This window comes from Suncus etruscus, chromosome 2, assembly GCF_024139225.1.
Source record: "Suncus etruscus isolate mSunEtr1 chromosome 2, mSunEtr1.pri.cur, whole genome shotgun sequence".
NCBI lineage: Eukaryota > Metazoa > Chordata > Mammalia > Eulipotyphla > Soricidae > Suncus > Suncus etruscus.
This window is the reverse complement of record NC_064849.1, coordinates 70,197,232-70,214,907: the sequence shown is the minus strand read 5'-3', so window position 1 is coordinate 70,214,907 and position 17,676 is coordinate 70,197,232. Positions and strand designations below refer to the sequence as shown.

Here is a 17,676-nt window from a genome sequence, read left to right as displayed (position 1 = left end):
AAAAAAAAAAGGCAAAGCAAGAAATTATCTACATGTCAAAATTCAATGTCACTATGTACCTAAAATACTGCTGTGAATGGTTTGTAACCCACTTTGGTCAAAATAAAAATTATTAATAAAAAATCTTTGTTTATAAATTCAAATAAACCATCTTTTTAGAAATTTTAGACTTTATATTCTCAAAATGTATAGATGATCATTTTAAATTTAGGAGATAGCTAAAATGAAGAAAATCTATCATAATTAATTTGTAAGATTATTTTTGTTTAATGTTTACTTTCCAAGTCAGTTTTTCTTGGAATACAATTGATCAAATTAGTTGTTGTGTCTAATGAAAAACAGTAAAAAGTAGTTGTTTGAAATCACTAGAGTATCAAAAGCAATTTTGCAGTCTGATTCTAAAAATATAAAGTTTGAAAAAATTATAGTTTTTGATAAGAAATTAAGTATATGACTAGATTGCTAATTTTGAGCAGGGGGTTGGGCTACATACCCTGAAATCAGTTTCATCCAAGGCAAGTGCCTTATCTTTTGCCTGTAATAAAATGCTTGACTATCTCAAGTGTTATGAGCTAGGTGCTACTTTTATCCTGCTTACACATGAGGAAACAGAGGCAGAGGATTTTTTTTTATAATTTAGCTACCTAGAAAGTAGAAAAACTAAGATTCAAACTCAATGTTTCCGCAACCATATATATCTGTTTACCGTGCTATGCTTCTTCTACAAGAAGTACCCAAATTTTGGAAATCACTTTTATAATTTACCTCCTAAGTAAAATGCAGAAAGAATTTATAATAGAATACTTGGAGCAAGTCATACAAAGTTTGATTTATTATTATTAATATTATTATTATAAGAAAAATAAATGTGATATAGAACAATACCTCATATATTTTGGAGCTTAAAAACTTCTGCATGCATGATACAGATTCACAGATATGCTTTTATTGTTTTTATATTTTTAATTTGTTTTGTTTTTTTGGCCACACAGGTGACATTCAGGGGTTACTCCTGGCTATGTGTTCAGAAATCTCTTCTGGCTTGGGGGACAATATGGTACACCAGAGGATCAAACCGAGGTCAGTCCTAGGCTAGGGAGTGCCACCACTCTGGTCCCATGATTTACAGATACTTATTATTGGGAAAATCTAAATACAGCAATTTTGCTAAATGTAAGTCTCAATAGAGCTTTGGGGTTGATATGTTTCTCCATGCTGAGATCTACCTGGAATCTAAAAATGAACTTTTACCTGAAAATAAGGTATTTGTAGATGTTATTAAAAGTGTGGAACTAGGGGCCGGGCGGTGGCGCTGGAGGTAAGGTGCCTGCCTTGCCTGCGCTAGCCTAGGACGGACTGCGGTTTGATCCCCCGGCGTCCCATATGGTCCCCCAAGAAGCCAGGAGCAACTTCTGAGCGCATAGCCAGGAGTAACCCCTGAGCCTCACAGGGTGTGGCCCAAAAACAAAAAACAAAAACAAAAAAAAACAAAAAAAGTGTGCAACTAGGGGCCCGTGAGGTGTTCCTAGAGGTAAGGTGTCTGCCTTGCAAGCGCTAGCCAAGGAAGGACCGTGGTTTGATCCCCCGGCGTCCCATATGGTCCCCCCAAGCCAGGGATGATTTCTGAGTTCTGAGCCAGGAGTAACCCCTGAGCATCAAAAAAATAAAATAAAATAAAATAAAAAGTGTGCAACTAAATGAAAGTAAGCAGATTAGGGTGAACAGTATAGGCATATATTAGAGATAGAAGGAACACACTTATGCAGGAAAAAAATCTACATAAAAACACAGGCCACAGGCAATCTGGTTGCTTTTAGAAGTCAAGCACTTCCCGAAGTTTCCCGAAGTGAAGTTTGAAGAAGGTAAGAAAGGATTTTTTTTTCCTATAGACCATCAGGGTAAAAATGAATTTGTTGATTATCTATATTTCAGAATTCTGTTATAGAACTATGAGAAAATAAATTTCTACTGTTTCATGCTATGTTTGTGGAAATTTGTCATGGCAGCAGCACTAGGAAACTAATTGAAGAGACAAAATTTATTTTTATATGAAAAAAAACACCAAACTAAATCCAAGGTTACACTATGAAGTAGACATCAGTCTTTAAAATTTCAATATAAAATTAATAGCAAAATTGCTGAAATATAGAATTTCTGTCAATAGGATAAAAACAGATTAGAAATATATTTAATTCATTTATACATACTTATACTCCCAAGTAACTAGCACAGATATACTATGTACTAAAAAATATTGAGACCTGTGAGATAAATTTAAAATAGAACTATTATGCTGTCCAAAAACTGTATTCCTTTATTCCTTTCTGAAGAACAAAAAAACACTAATTTGAAAATATACTGTGAAACCCAAAGCAGAAGGAAAGAGCAGAAGTAACTCTATTTTGTCGAACCAATATTAAATTTTATTTTAATACTATCAAGGCTAAGTTTCCATTTAAGGGCCAAGTTTTATGCAGACCCCCAAGGGCATTAGAAATGATAAACAGTATTCCAGGACATCTGTTCATAGGAGAAGATATCAGGAACTGTGGGAAAGTCTCCTGGATTTGAGCTTTTCAGTAAAAGGGCAACAAAATAAAACAGTTGTGCATATAACCTATATAAATTTGCTTGTAGCTCACAGTGGGAGGATCATCTCCTGCTAGAGGTGGCCCTGAGCAATCAGTTTGGAGTTGTTGGTAGATAGAAAAAAGCCTTTGCTCTATTTCAATTGCATGGTTTGGTCCTTTGACTCAGACCCTAACTCAGACCCTAACATTTTATATATGTGTATAAATATGTACATATGTACATATTTTATGTATATATTCCAGTAGTAAACTTCTGGAAACAACTATAGTGCTCAAAAAGAAATGAGCAGACAAAAAAGATATGGCATGAATGCAAAATGGAATACTACTCATCTCTATGAAAATTGCATTTTGTTACAATATGGGTAGAAATACATGGTGTTATGTTAAGTGAAAAATGGAAAGAAGAAGACAAATACTAAATGATCTCACTTATATAGACAATGTTCAGGGAAAATAAATCTTTAGATTTATTTTTTATTTATTTAAATTATCATTTATTAAATTATTTATTTAATATTATTTAATTATTACAGAATTAAAGTAATATGTGTTTAGGATACAAATGTTGAAAGAGAAGGATCCTAAAGACAATGGCGGATGGAAATTGACACTTTGGAGGTAGTTGTGCTATGGTAATATTGTACTTCCAAACCACAAAAAATTTTACTCTTAAACATCATTTCTACTTCAACTTTGAAATGAGAATATGTTAAATAAATTAATTAATAACTTTTTATTTGATGTGTGTATTTTATTACCTAACAATAGAATACTGAAACCATATAAGGCTGACAGAAAATATCTTTACTAATGTTTAAGTGATTTTTTTAATAAAGTCACATGAGAAAAATTTCCTCAGCATATGTCTTTCACTATAATTTATTGTTCAGTTGTACTATCTTTAATCTTAAATATCTAATAGTAAAAAAGTAAGCCAATCAGAAATTATTCTAGAGTTAATTATCTTTTTGCCTAAATGTGTTTTCTTAAAATTCCTTTTTTGTATATTCTCTTCTTCTGCTAGTCACATTTTATTCTGAATATAATTCTTCATTGAATTTAATTATTCATTTTTCAAGTGCCTCTAACCAAGTTATTCCTTGAGGATAGCAATGATATCTTATTTTTCTTATTCCCACTGGAATACTATACAATCTATTGACATATAATACGTTGTCAGGGAACATTTGTTTTAATCAGTGAGTTAATGATAAGATAATTTAAAGATTTAAGAAAAATCAATTGTGGTAAGTCTAATCATTTTCATTTAGTATGAAGTGGTTTTTCAATTGATATATTTAAAAGAACAATCGTGATATGTGATTAGAATTATGGAGGAAAAAGTAGAAAATTGCTAACCAAGATAGCTGAAAAGTCCCAGTAGGTATTTTAACTTATATATTAAAATTATATTTATTCTATTTTTATTTGTTAATGCTGAAAAATTCTTATGGTTATTAAGTCTTTATCAAAATAGTTCTTTAAGTTAGCTAAATAAGAAGATAATATTTTCTTGTATTTTAAGTAACAGAGTTTACATTAAAATAAATGTCATTTCAAGAAACACGTAATGATTATCTCAGTTATACTAGTTTGTGTTATTGCATATGAAAATAATAATAGTTTAGTTTACTGATGTTAACAGACAATGATAGATAAATACATAAAACATTTCTGAGAGGCTCAACTGAATTTTTTAGCTTTCAGAAGAAAATATGTGGTGTTGAAGACAAAATAATTGAGATTAATCAGTATGAGGAACAAAGAAAAAAATAATAAAAGAAATGTGTTTAGAGAGGTATAGAAATATGCTTGGTGTGTCTATTTTAGAATATAGGAAAGAAAAGGGATAGAAAGTATAAGGTATATAGAAGAACACATAAGTAAAACACTCCATGTTGAGACCAAAGGCATCTTCACGGAGGAAACGTCCTTTTCCAAACAAATGGAAGCAGAGATAAACTAATGAGACTATATTAAGCTGAGAAGACTTTGCACCTTAAAGGAAATAGTGATTAGGATACAAAGACCACCTGCAGAATGGGAGAAACTTTTTACCCAATACCCATCAGATAAGGGGCTAATATCTAAGATATAAAAGCCACTGACAGAATTTAACAAGAAGAAAACAACTAACCCCAGAAAATTACTGTGAAAGATTTATAATCCACTTTGGCCAAAATAAAAAAAAAAATGGGGAGAAGAAATGAACAGACCCTTCCTCAATAAAGAAATACAGATGGCCAAAAGGCACATGAAAAAAAAATGCTCCACATTACTAATTATTAGGGAGATGAAAATTAAAACAACAGGTGGGCGTGGCGCGGCGCCAGGCCCCAGGGCGAGGCTGTCTGCCTTGCCCTCGGCTGGAGCACTTGCGTCGCTCGGCCCGCGGAAGAGGGTCTCGGCCGAAGTGGGGGAGGCGAGCCGGAGAGGGTCAGCCCGGCGGGAGGGAGCGAGGACGGGACGGATGAGACAAGGCGAAGCTCATAGCTGCGGAGAAGCTTGGGTGGAGGCGGTTCCGGGAGTAACTGCGGGGCAGCGAGGTGCGGCCTGGCGAGGCGCGGCGCGGTGGTTGGGGTGGATCCTGGGCCCCGGCTGGGAGGGAGGGAGTCGCCGGCCCGGCCATGGCAGACAGCGAGAAGCTGGACAACCAGCGGCTCAAGAATTTCAAGAACAAAGGCCGCCGACTTGGAAACTATGAGACGACAACGAAATGAAGTTGTAGTTGAATTAAGGAAGAATAAAAGAGATGAACATCTCTTAAAGAGAAGGAACGTACCACATGAAGATATCTGTGAAGACTCTGATATAGATGCTGATTATAGAGTGCAAAATACCTCTCTGAAGCTATTGTTCAAAATGCTTCAAGTGACAACCAAGGAATTCAGTTAAGTGCAGTTCATGCTGCTAGGACACTCTTGTCTAGTGACCGAAATCCACCAATTGATGACCTAATAAAGTCTGGAATATTGCCTATTTTAGTCCATTGTCTTGAAAGAGATGATAATCCTTCTTTACAGTTTGAAGCTGCCTGGGCTCTGACAAACATTGCGTCTGGGACCTCTGAAAAACACAAGCAGTCGTTCAGTCCAATGCTGTGCCACTTTTCCTGAGACTTCTCCATTCACCCCATCAAAATGTCTGTGAGCAAGCAGTGTGGGCATTGGGAAACATCATAGGTGATGGGCCACAGTGTAGAGATTATGTTATAAGTCTTGGCGTCGTGAAACCTTTACTTTCTTTCATAAGTCCGTCTATTCCTATAACTTTCCTAAGAAATGTCACTTGGGTCATGGTCAACCTATGTCGCCACAAAGACCCACCACCCCCAATGGAAACAATTCAGGAGATTCTTCCAGCTCTTTGTTTTTTAATTCATCATACAGATGTAAATCTGGGCTCTCTCCTATCTGAGGAATGCTGGCAATGAACAGCTACAGATGGTAATAGACTCTGGGATCGTCCCTCATTTGGTTCCTCTGCTCAGCCACCAAGAAGTTAAAGTTCAGATGGCTGCTCTCCGGGCTGTGGGCAACATCGTGACTGGGACTGATAAGCAAACACAAGTCGTCCTGAATTGTGATGCGCTTTCACATTTTCCAGCACTCCTGACACATCCCAAAGAGAAAATTAATAAGGAAGCAGTGTGTTTCCTCTCAAACACAAGTCAGCAGCAAGTCCAGGCAGTAATTGATGCCAACCTCATACCAATGATAATACACCTTTTGGATAAGGGGGATTTTGGCACTCAGAAAGAAGCTGCTTGGGCCATTAGTAACTTAAGCATCAGTGGGAGAAAAGATCAAGTGGCTTACCTCATTCAACAAAATGTTATCCCACCATTTTGCAATTTGATTAATGTAAAAGATGCACGAGTTGTACAAATAGTCCTCGATGGTCTAAGTAATATATTAAAAATGGCTGAAGATGAGGCAGAAACCATAGCCAATCTCATAGAAGAATGCGGAGGACTGGAGAAAATTGAACAACTTCAAAATCATGAAAACGAAGACATCTACAAATTGGCCTATCAGATCATTGATCAGTTCTTCTCTTCAGATGATATTGATGAAGACCCTAGCCTTGTTCCAGAGGCAATACAAGGTGGAACATTTGGTTTCAATTCATCTGCCAATGTACCGACGGAAGGATTCCAGTTTTAGAGAGATGTCATGAAAATCAAGTCTAATGCGGCACTGAGATACATAAATATACATGCGTCTATAGAGAAAGGTTTGATCCATCACGCTTGGCTCATGGGATCTGCTGCTGCATTAAATCGGGAAAGAAAATGTGAAGATTTCATTTGGAATCATAGAAAATGCCCAAATGAGATCAAGATGGCGAGTGGGTGCGAATGAGAATGAGTGGCAGAATGGAATGAGACTTTACATGAGTGCTTATTTAGATTGTTGGAAGTGAAAAGGGGCTGCGGGTCACAGATCTTCAGTGCCCGAGAAGGAACATTGCCTTGGTCTCTGTCAGTGAGAGGTAGTGAAGTCCTGTCATCTTCAAGCCCAACAAGTATGCAGGAAAGTGAGGCCGGACCTTGCTCTGAGCAGTGTGTGAGTGGACGATGCTGAGTGAATGTGGCTCCATGATGGAGAGCCAGATCCATCTTCCGTGCATGAGGTTCTTCCCTGGGAAGCCGACTCCTAGCCCTGGAGTGACTGTGGAGTGAGCGTGTGGGTGTGGTGCTGTGTGTGGACGCATGCGAGCTTGATTCGCCTTCGGGGCTGGTAACAGACCTAGAAAATCACCGAATGAGATCGGAGTGTTACTGGACTCTGCCAGGACAGCCCAGACCGATTCAGCAGCAGACACCACTTCCCCGCCGCGAACCCTCCTCCATGTTCCTTTTTGTTTTTTGTTTTGGTTTTTTTTTCTTTTTTCATTTTAGTTTTTATTTGCTTTACCTAGTATGGCTTTTTAGTTGCTTCTCAAATCAAAAACTTTTCAGAAAGGGTTCCCTGTGCATTTGCACCAGATGAATGTTTGATGCTATGAAAAGCTTTCCATATCATCAAAACTAATGTGTGTAGATTTTTGCATGGGAAAAAATCATCAATTTCCCTCAAAATAGACTGTGTTGCAGTACACAAGTTGCCATAATAGTATAAAACAGTTAAAAATGTGCTTTACCAAGCATCCTTTTCATTTTCACAGGCAACATAAAACCGTTGCATGAGATTAATCTACAGCATAGTTCATTTTTAGATTCTGTTGAGTCCTGTAAAGAAGAAGAAAAAAAAAGTTTCAGTTGTGGTAGAATACCGTGCTGTGTTTAAATGTTACTTGTTTTCAAACTTTGTTTTCTATGAAAATGATATGGAAACTTCTAAAATGAAATTTGGTGCATATGTACTGCTGAATAAAAGACCGATGAAGAGATTTGAGTAGATGTACAAATCAAGTAATGGTTTGAACACCTTTAATAATATGCATAATCTGTTCAATTGTTTTAGACTCTTTTTACCTTAGATGTAGGCAGTCATGAACAATCTATTTTGAGCCACTTTAAGGGAGAAAACTTTGTATTTTTAAAACTTGCATAAAAATTATGCAAGTGGTTTTTATAAATTGGAATAATACCTCAGTTTTGAGGTCATGCACACTAAATTAAATGTGACATAAATTAATTTGTACACAGAAGAACTCTTGATAAGGTGGCTCATTGTAAGAACTCCTGTGCCTTCCCCTTCAAGCACAAATGTTGCATGAACAAGTTTGCTATAAGAAACATACCAGGTTAGCCACCATTAGCATCTATATCTACTTTGTGTTGAAAAATCAACTGGTAATTCTGAAACACTGTAGAATGGATAAAAATTATTTTGTGATCATAACTCTTTGTTGAACTAGAGTATTTTTGCAGCACTCCTTCTCATCAAAACATGGTGAAAGTTTAAAACTAGAAGCAGCAGAAAACTAGCTTATCCAAGTAGACTGCAGGCTAGGCTGTCTGGGGAAATAAATATTAAAACTGAAAAATAAAAAGAAAGAAAATTAAAACAACAATGAGGTACTATCTCATTCCACAGAAACTGACACACATCAAAACAACAACAACAACAACAAAACAAGAACAATCAATATTTCCATGGATGGGGAGAGAAAGAAACTCTCATTCACTGCTGGTGGGAATGCAGTCAAGTCCAGTCTTTATGGAGAACAATATGGAGATTCCTCAAAAAACTGGAAATTGAGCTCCCATAGAAACCCATACGATCCAGCTATACCACTCCTAGGGATATACCCTAAGAACATAAAAAACACAACACAAAAATGTCTCCTGCACACCTATATTTATTGCATCACTATTTCCAATATCTAGAATCTGGAAACAACCCAGATGCCCAACAATAGATGAGTGGCTAAAGAAACTGTGGTACATGTACACAATGGAATACTATAAGCCACCAGAAAAATGAAGACATGATATTTTATTATACATGAATGGATATAGAAACTATTATGCAACTATTATGATGAGTGAAATAAGTCAGAGGGAGAGAGATAAAGAATATTCTCACTCATTTATGGGATTTAAGAAAAATAAAAAACAATATTGTAATAATATCCAGAGACAATACAGATGAAAGCTGGAAGGACTTGCCAATGATATGAAGCTTACCAGAAAGAGTAGTGAATGAAGTTACAGAAACAACTACACTAACAACTATCATGACAATGATATTGAGTGAGAGAAATAGAATGACTGTCTCAAATACAGGCAGGGTGCAAAGGAGGAGGGAGATGGGGAGCATTGATGGTGGGAATGTCGCACTGGTGAAGAGGGATGTTCTTTTTTTATAACTGAAACCCAAATACAAACATGTTTGTAATCATGGGCTTAAAATAAGATATTATATTAAAAAGAAATGACAGAAATGAAAATAAAAACAAAAATAAAAAAAGAAGTGACAAAAAATGAGATGACAAAAATGAAAACTTTGATGTAAAGATAGAAGTTAAGGTGTTTTTCTGGTGTGCAGTTGACCCAGGTTTGATCCCTGGCACCACATATAATCTCCCAACCACCATCAGGACTGTAATTAAGTATGTGTATTTTAAAATCTTTTGTTTTGTCATTAATAAAAATAAGATGAACCCTTCTACCAAAAATCTTTCATGCAGTAAAATATTTGCTTAAAACATGGATTTTTATATTTTGTTGTCTTTCATCATGTAAAGTATTTTAAATGATTTTAGTTATGTAACTGAATAAATTGTAGATAATTTTTATGTATTCACATTTACATCTATAAACTTTTTTCTTTTGACTTTTACTAACATCATTTTAAAAGTTCACAGCCTCTTCGGTAGACTTACCAGATTAAGATCACCTAGTATCTGGTTTATCCAAAACTGACCACATGGATCTGATAATCCAAATACTACACAGCTATCAAAAGTTTGCGGCTAAAGAGGTGTCAATTTGTCAGAAGAAAACCCAATACAGTGAAGCCAGAGCCATAGTAAAGCAAATAAGGTGCTTGCCATGCAGGCTTCTGGTCTGGGTTCAATTTTTGGCATCCCATATGGTTCCGCAAGCACCATCAAGAGTAAAGAGCTAGTGTCACCATGGGAGACCAAATAAAGCAAAATAATAATAATAAAAATTTTAAAAACACATCTACGACTCCCCACTGGAAAAGCAGATGCACTTCCATTTTGCTGTTTCTCCACTAGAGAAAGAGATGCACAGTTAAGCACTGTTCTGTCTTCTCAAGTGAAAATCTTTTTTTTTTTTTTTATCAGATGATCCACAGGGTGAAACAATCATGAATGAACAGTAGAGAACTTGAGACACAGACACTGCTGCTCCCAGATCTGTGAGGTAGATATTTATATCTTGGTATCAAATATATGTTTAGTTGCACACTATCCACATGCCAAATTGAAGGTGTCAGGGACTCCGGGGCCATGAATGCTCTGAGGAAAGTAGTGATGTGCAAACCAAAGAAGGAAACTTTCCTGAAAGCCCAACCACTGCATCTGTATAAATCATCCCATGATGTAGAAAACAATTCCTATGACCTGCTGGACTAGAGAAGGGCCTCTTCTGAAATGCAGCTTGGTATGTGGTCTGTCCATCATTATGTGTCTACTGATCCCAGCTGGGTAGAATTCTAACAGAGTCTTACATGTAAAAAGTTCAAAAATCTTGGCCTCCAGATTCCATCAATCACAGGTTCCCATCTCTTCCATGTTGGCTCTTCTTCTGGGGCACAGTATAGTCTCTCTTGATATTGCTGGCACAGAGATCTTCAATCTCGCCCCAACTGCTGAAATATGTTAGCTGAATATGTCCCATATTATCCAATAATCTATTCTTTGAGTTCTCATTGTGGAACACATCGCTTCCTGGTACAGAGCATCAAGAAACAACACCATCACAGCTGCCCAGCTCTGCACACAGCCTGTCTTGGACCTTTTGGGAAGCTCACTTGGCTGTCTCCAGCCTCCTCTTCATCTCCGTGTCCAATTGGCTTCCATCTTGAGAGTTAAGTGTGAGCTCATCAACAGTTGCAGACTGAAGGCTCCAAGGAGCCTTCTTAGGGCTCTGAGAGCACTACCTCCAGAGGCCTGAGGGCTTGACATTATCAGCTGCTCAGGACTTCCTTCAGGCTGCTGCATGGTCTCATCACCTCTGCCTCCAAAGTGTCCTCAGGACTTCTGTTGAGAAATCTATCAATATACCATCAGAGTTTGCCACCTCCTTATGCTGCAGTATTGGGAACACGGACTTGTCATACTTGAAATACTTGTGAAGACACACCAAGTGGGGCATGCAATTAATGGTAGTCCTTCTCCCACCTCCTCAGTCCTTTAAAATAAAAATCTACTAGTCCTTGTACCCTTTACCAGTAAGACCTTGTCAATCACGCCAAGAACTTGAAGGCCTTCAATTTCTTCACAAGAATCGGAGAGTTCCCAGAGGACCTTGAATGTGGTCCTGGGGGTTGGTTCGTGGCACCGAAGGGCACATCTCTGTGGAAGCTGTAGAGTCTTGGCATGCAGGAAATACTCTGCAGTTTTTCTTTTAACAGCTTCCCGACACATAGAAAGGACTGTCTTTGAATACCTTCTAGAAGCAAATCAAGCCTCTTCCTATAGAAATAGAAAGCAGCTACATAGTTAACTTCCTTTTTTTCAGAGCCAGATTTTTTAATTCTCCTGCTTTCTCTAAGTAATCTATCTTGCCAACATTACACTTTAAGATTCTAGAAATGAGATTCAGTCTCTGGTCTTCTTGCCCTCTACTGTGTTTTCAGTCAAAAGCCACCGCCAAAAGCACCGACAACTCTCCAGAGACTGAGCCAAAATTTCTCCTGAGAGTTCTGACTGGAAGACATTCTATGATCTAGATAGACAAAGGAATCAGCATTGACAGTGAGGGACACCCAGTCATTGCTGCTGGAGAGGCCTTCTGTGCTGCAGTCAGCAAAGCTTTCAGTGAAGACATCTAGATACCATTCTATTGGACCCATCAACTCAGAATAGAGTCACCACACCTTTAAAAAAAATCCCCAGTTGAGGGATATTTTCAAGCACAGGGATGCTAGTGGAGAACTGCAGGAGGTTCTCTGCACTCTGTCTTCTCTCCTCTATGACTGTTGAGTAGAACCAAACAAATACCTTTCCCTTTTTATCAAAAGAAGGAAACAATTCTAAATATTGAAACAATCTTTTTATGATTTGCCACAATTCTTTGTGTAGTTTCTTAAAGTCACTGTATCTCTTCCATATGATTATCTCCTGGACTTCCTCTGAGTTTTTTTCTGAAAGAACCCAGGCTGTGAACTTATACACTTACTGGTCCCTCAGGTGTCACTAGGGGCTGGTGCCATGTAGAATCTGTTCAGGTCTGTGCTGGGCACACAAAGAGCTCATTCTCCTATGTCTAGTGCCTACACCATCAATATTGAGTCACCCAGAGCCACACAGCACCTCCTATCTGATATGGTGTTTAGCGGCCAGGAGATAGCTACTCTCAACTACTAGCAATTTATAAAGAGATCTCTTGACTGATTGGCCCATAAAACAAATAGAAAGAAATATGCTTTACTTAAAAAACACTAATAAGTATGCCTCATCAAAAGTGCTCCAATTACCATAAAATTCACCATCACCTTATATCCTTCCTTATCACACCAGCAGGACATAGCCTTCCTTATCTCAAGATATCTCAAGATTCACTTTAGTATCTTTTCCAAGATGCTCTATAATTCCTGTTACATCTAATGTAGTTGTAACTAAATAATGAATGAGCTTCAGAAAGGACAGATTAGATTAAAATGACTTTGTAAGTCTGATAATAATTATAAATGATGCACAAATAACAGGAAACTATTGCATTTCTCTATGTAAATCTGAAGGAAACAACTATTTTGGTACATATGAATCTGTTGAATGTGGTAGAAATAAGTCTTCACCAAAGTGTTTAAAATTATTAAAACTGAGTAGCTGGTGGGCTGAGAGCAGACTAGCTCTGAGGTCTAAGTTGTTCTGCCCTCTTCCCTGAGGCAAGGAAGGAATTATGAGTGTGCCACAGGCACCACCCAGTTTGGTGGCTTTGGAAAAGAAGAGAAAACTCACTACAGAATATAGAAGAGAAATGGGGCACACTGGTGGTGAGAAAGTTGCACTGGTGAAGGGGAGTGTGCAGTTTATCACTGAACCCCAATTATGGACATGTTTGTAACCACAGTGCTTAAATAAAAAAATTGTTATTCAAAAAATAGGAAAATAAATTCTCAAGTTCATCTAAGACTCAGAGGGGCAGGATTAGTGTTCTTTTTGTCCTAGATAGGAAATTTATGCTAATTCAACCCAACCCCTGCAATCAGCTGCAATAAGTGTGCATCCAGCCTGCCAGCATACCCAGAAGAAACCCACCAAGATCCAAAGTGCAATGTGATGATCAGGCCCTGCCCTCCCTAGCAGGGGAGTGAGCATGCCCTGCCCACCTGCAGGAGACCCATCAAGACTGGAGTCACAACCTTGTCTAGCACCCATGACTTTTAGCAAAGCAAAATGAAAAACTCATTGGAAGGCCTCACCAATAGAGTAACAGCTACTGAGGACAGAATCAATAAGATAGAAGATGCATATAAAACACCTCCATACATCAGAAGAGGTTGGAAAAGAGCCCTAAAAATAAATGACAGATATGGAGAAATATCATCAAAGCAATAAACAGATGACAATAGAACTCTGGAATAAATTCACCAGAACACTATAAGAATAATTGGAGTGCCAAAGATGCAGAAGGAAAACCTCAATGAAGAATCAGTAGTAAAGATCATCATTTTTGAGAAGTTCCCTGAGCTAAAGAGTCCATGTAACCACATCCTGGATGCCTAAAGAGTACCAGCTAAAAAAGACCCAAAGTAAAGCATTTCAAGACAGATCTTTTTTTTTCTTACAAGTGTTTGTATTTTTCCTCTTGTATGTACTTTTTTTAGTTTCATATATAAGACATTTGAAATCATTTATTTTCCTTTCTTACCACAGAACATTTTCTTTTTTTATTTTTTTAATAAGGAAGTATTACCATTCTAAACTCAAACACATTCAATGCTTAGTATAGTACATCAAAGGTATCTCTTCTTCGTTACAATAAGTTCTCTGAAAACATTATAACATACACACAAAATTAAATATATCAGCATGATGTAATTATTCAGTACTGCATACAGTGCATTATTTAAAAGACACCACAAGGACACAATTCTTATAAATTAACATGGATTATTGTTCTCAGGTTTGTGCTATTTGTACCTGTTAGTGATAGTGACCATCAACTTTTTTTAAAGTTTGGAGTTAAAGGAGCACTGTAAAAACAATGTTATATAGTATTTTATCTTCATTTATTATTATTATTTTTATTTACCTATCTATTTTTGGTCAATTTCTCTGTTTGGGTGTGATTATTGAAGTTGTTGTCCCCAGTTATACTTATTCTTTCTCTTCCTTTCTGTTCTTTCTTTATATGCTATGCCATGTTTCTTATATCAAGACCATGGCGGTTTTTTTGTTTGTTTGTTTTGTTTTGTTTTGTGTTTTTTTGTTTCTGTTTTTGTTTTTGTTTTTTTTTGGTGGTTTTTTTTTTTTTTGGTGCTTATCGTTATTGTTGGAGTCCTCACTGGATATTTGACACTTCTTTTTGTTTTTTTTTTTGTTTGTTTGTTTTTGGTTTTTTTTTTTTTTTGGTTTTTGGGTCACACCCGGCATTGCTCAGGAGTTACTCCTGGCTGTCTGCTCAGAAATAGCTCCTGGCAGGCACTGGGGACCATATGGGACACCGGGATTTGAACCAACCACCTTTGGTCCTGGATCAGCCATTTGCAAGGCAAATGCCGCTGTGCTATCTCTTCGGGCCCTGGCACTTCTTTTTGTACTGGTGGAATGTTTCACCTTTTTTCTCTCCTTCGTCTCTCAAACCGATGATGAGAGCCTCTAGAAGAATTCCTCTTATTTTCGGCGTATTAGACTTTTACCCCAGTTTATTATTTTTCTCTCCTTCAAACAAAACCATGTAACTTGAACTAGCTAGTCCTGCCCCCCAGTTAGAGGGGGAAATAAGGGAGGCACCAGGACCGAACAGATGCAAGACTACTAAGTAGTAGGCTAGATACAGAGGAGACCACATATTCTAGCAACCCTGGGGGTGAGGGAAGAGGATATGGGAGGTAGGACAAAAACGGAGGTGTAGGGAGGACAATTTGGTGATGGGAATCTCCCCTGATTTTATGTAAATATGTACCTAAAATATTATTGTCAACAACATGTAAGCCACTATGATCAAAATAAAAATTATATTTAAAAAATAATAAAGGATTATACACCAAGAAGAAATAGCACTTCTATGTATACACACACCCAATGAGAAACCTACAAATTATTTAAAACAATTGATGATATAGTTGAAGAAAGGCATTAATAGCAATACAATAATAGTGGGAGACTTCAATACAGTCTTGTCACCCCTTGATAGGTCAACCAAGCTAAAACTTAACAAGAATATACTTGTTCTGAAGGAAGAATTAAAAGATAATGGCTTAGTATATATGCTAAGCCCAAGGTTGAACCAAGATGATCTGGAATACCTAGATAGACTTATCATAATTGAGGAAATTAAAATGGCAATCAAAATGCTTCCCCAAAACAAAAGTCAAGGTTCAGATGGATTCACTAGTGAATTCTTTCAAACTTTTTTAGAGGACTTACTGCCAATTCTTTGCAAGCTCTTCAAGGAAATTGAAGAAACAAACACTCCCAAAAAGTTTCTAAGAAGCTAACATCACCTTGATATGAAAAGCATACAAAGACTACCAGAGAAAGAGAGAGAAAATTATAGACCTATATTCTTTATAAACACAGATGCAGAGATCCTTATCAAAATACTAGAAAATAGGGCCAGAGCAGTGGCGTGGAGCGGTAAGATGTCTGTCTTGCTGATGCTAGTCTAGGATGGACCTTGGTTTGATCTCCCAGCATCCCATATGGTCCCCATGCCAGGAGCAATTTCTGAGCACATAGCCAGGAGTTACACCCCTGAGCATCATCGGGTGTGGCCCAAAACAACAACAACAACAAAGTACTAGCAAAAAGAACCCAACAATTCATCAAGATTCATTCCAGGGACACCAGGATGCTTTAATAATCAATATTATATACCATATCAATAAAAGAAAAAACAAAGAAAGCAAATGGGTAAAAGTGACAGCACAACTATAGTGTTTGCCTTGCATGTGGCCGATCCAGGACAGACCTTGGTTCAATTCCTGGTATCCCATATGGTCCCATGAGCCATGAGTCATTTCTGAGCTCAGAGCCAGGAGTAACCCCTGAGCATCACCAGGTGTGGCACAAAAAAAGAAAGAAAAGAAAAGAAAAGAAAAGAAAGAAAGAAAGAAAGAAAGAAAGAAAGAAAGAAAGAAAGAAAGAAAGAAAGAAAGAAAGAAAGAAAGAAAGAAAGAGAGAGAGAGAGAGAGAGAAAGAAAGAAAGAAAGAAAGAAAGAAAGAAAGAAAGAAAGAAAGAAAGAAAGAAAGAAAGAAAGAAAGAAAGAAAGAAAGAAAGAAAGAAAGAAAGAAAGAAAGAAAGAAAGAAAGAAGAAAGAAAGAAAGAAAGAAAGAAAGAAAGAAAGAAGAAAGAAAGAAAGAAGAAAGAAAGAAAGAAAGAAAAAAGAAAGAAAGAAAGAAGAAGAAAGAAAGAAAGAAAGAAAGAAAGAAAGAAAGAAAGAAAGAAAGAAAGAAAGAAAGAAAAGAAAGAAAGAAAAGAAAGAAAAGAAAACAAAAACCACATGACCATATAAAATAATACTGAAAAATCATTTGACAAGTTCCAGCATGGATTTATAATAAAAAAAACTCTCAACAAGATGAATTATAGAACTTTTCTCAATATTTTCAAAGCCTTTTATCACAAACCAACTTCAAATATTATATTCAATGGGGAAAACTGAAAGCTTTTCCTCTAAGATCAAAGCATCTGGCACAAGGCAAAATTTCCCCCTCTCACCACTTCTATTCAATATAGTACTGAAATTATTTGTTATAGCAGTTGGGGGAAAAAAAAAAGATAGCAAGCGCATCACAAAGGAAAGAAAAAAAATGAAGCTCACACTGTTTTGCAGATGACATGACATGGTATCTAGAAAATTGTAAAGACTCCATACTGATAATTTTAGAAACAAAAAACTGTATAGTAAATTGTCCAGTTGCAAATTAATATGCAAAAATTATGGCTTTTCCATACAGAAATAATGAAAGAGACCAAAAAGATATTAAAAATGACACCATTCACAATTGTGCCTCATAGGGCTGGAGTGATAGCACAGTGACTAGGTTCTTTACCTTGCAAGTGGCTGACCCAGATTCCGTCCCTGACATCCTTTATGATCCCACAAGCCTACCAAGAGTGATTTCTGAGCATAGAGCCAGGGCTAACCTCTTAATGCCACCAGAGGTGTTCTCAACTCTCCCCCAAAAATCAATTTTGCCTCAAAAATCAATTGCCTTGATTTTTAAGTTCACTTAACTAAGGAGATAAAAAAAAAAACCTATATAA

The 17,676-nt window shown here is 36.9% G+C and overlaps 1 protein-coding gene across 1 annotated transcript; it reads left to right on the top strand.

Annotated features, from left to right (window-relative positions):
* Window positions 1–5,214: 5,214 nt before the first annotated feature.
* On the top strand, window positions 5,215–7,101 carry LOC126001363 (importin subunit alpha-3-like). The gene is given in 5 exon segments (XM_049768616.1): window positions 5,215–5,281; window positions 5,283–5,436; window positions 5,439–5,663; window positions 5,666–5,990; window positions 5,992–7,101. Coding segments are annotated over 5 exon segments (1,533 nt in total). The 5' UTR covers window positions 5,215–5,221; the 3' UTR covers window positions 6,761–7,101.
* Window positions 7,102–17,676: the final 10,575 nt, after the last annotated feature.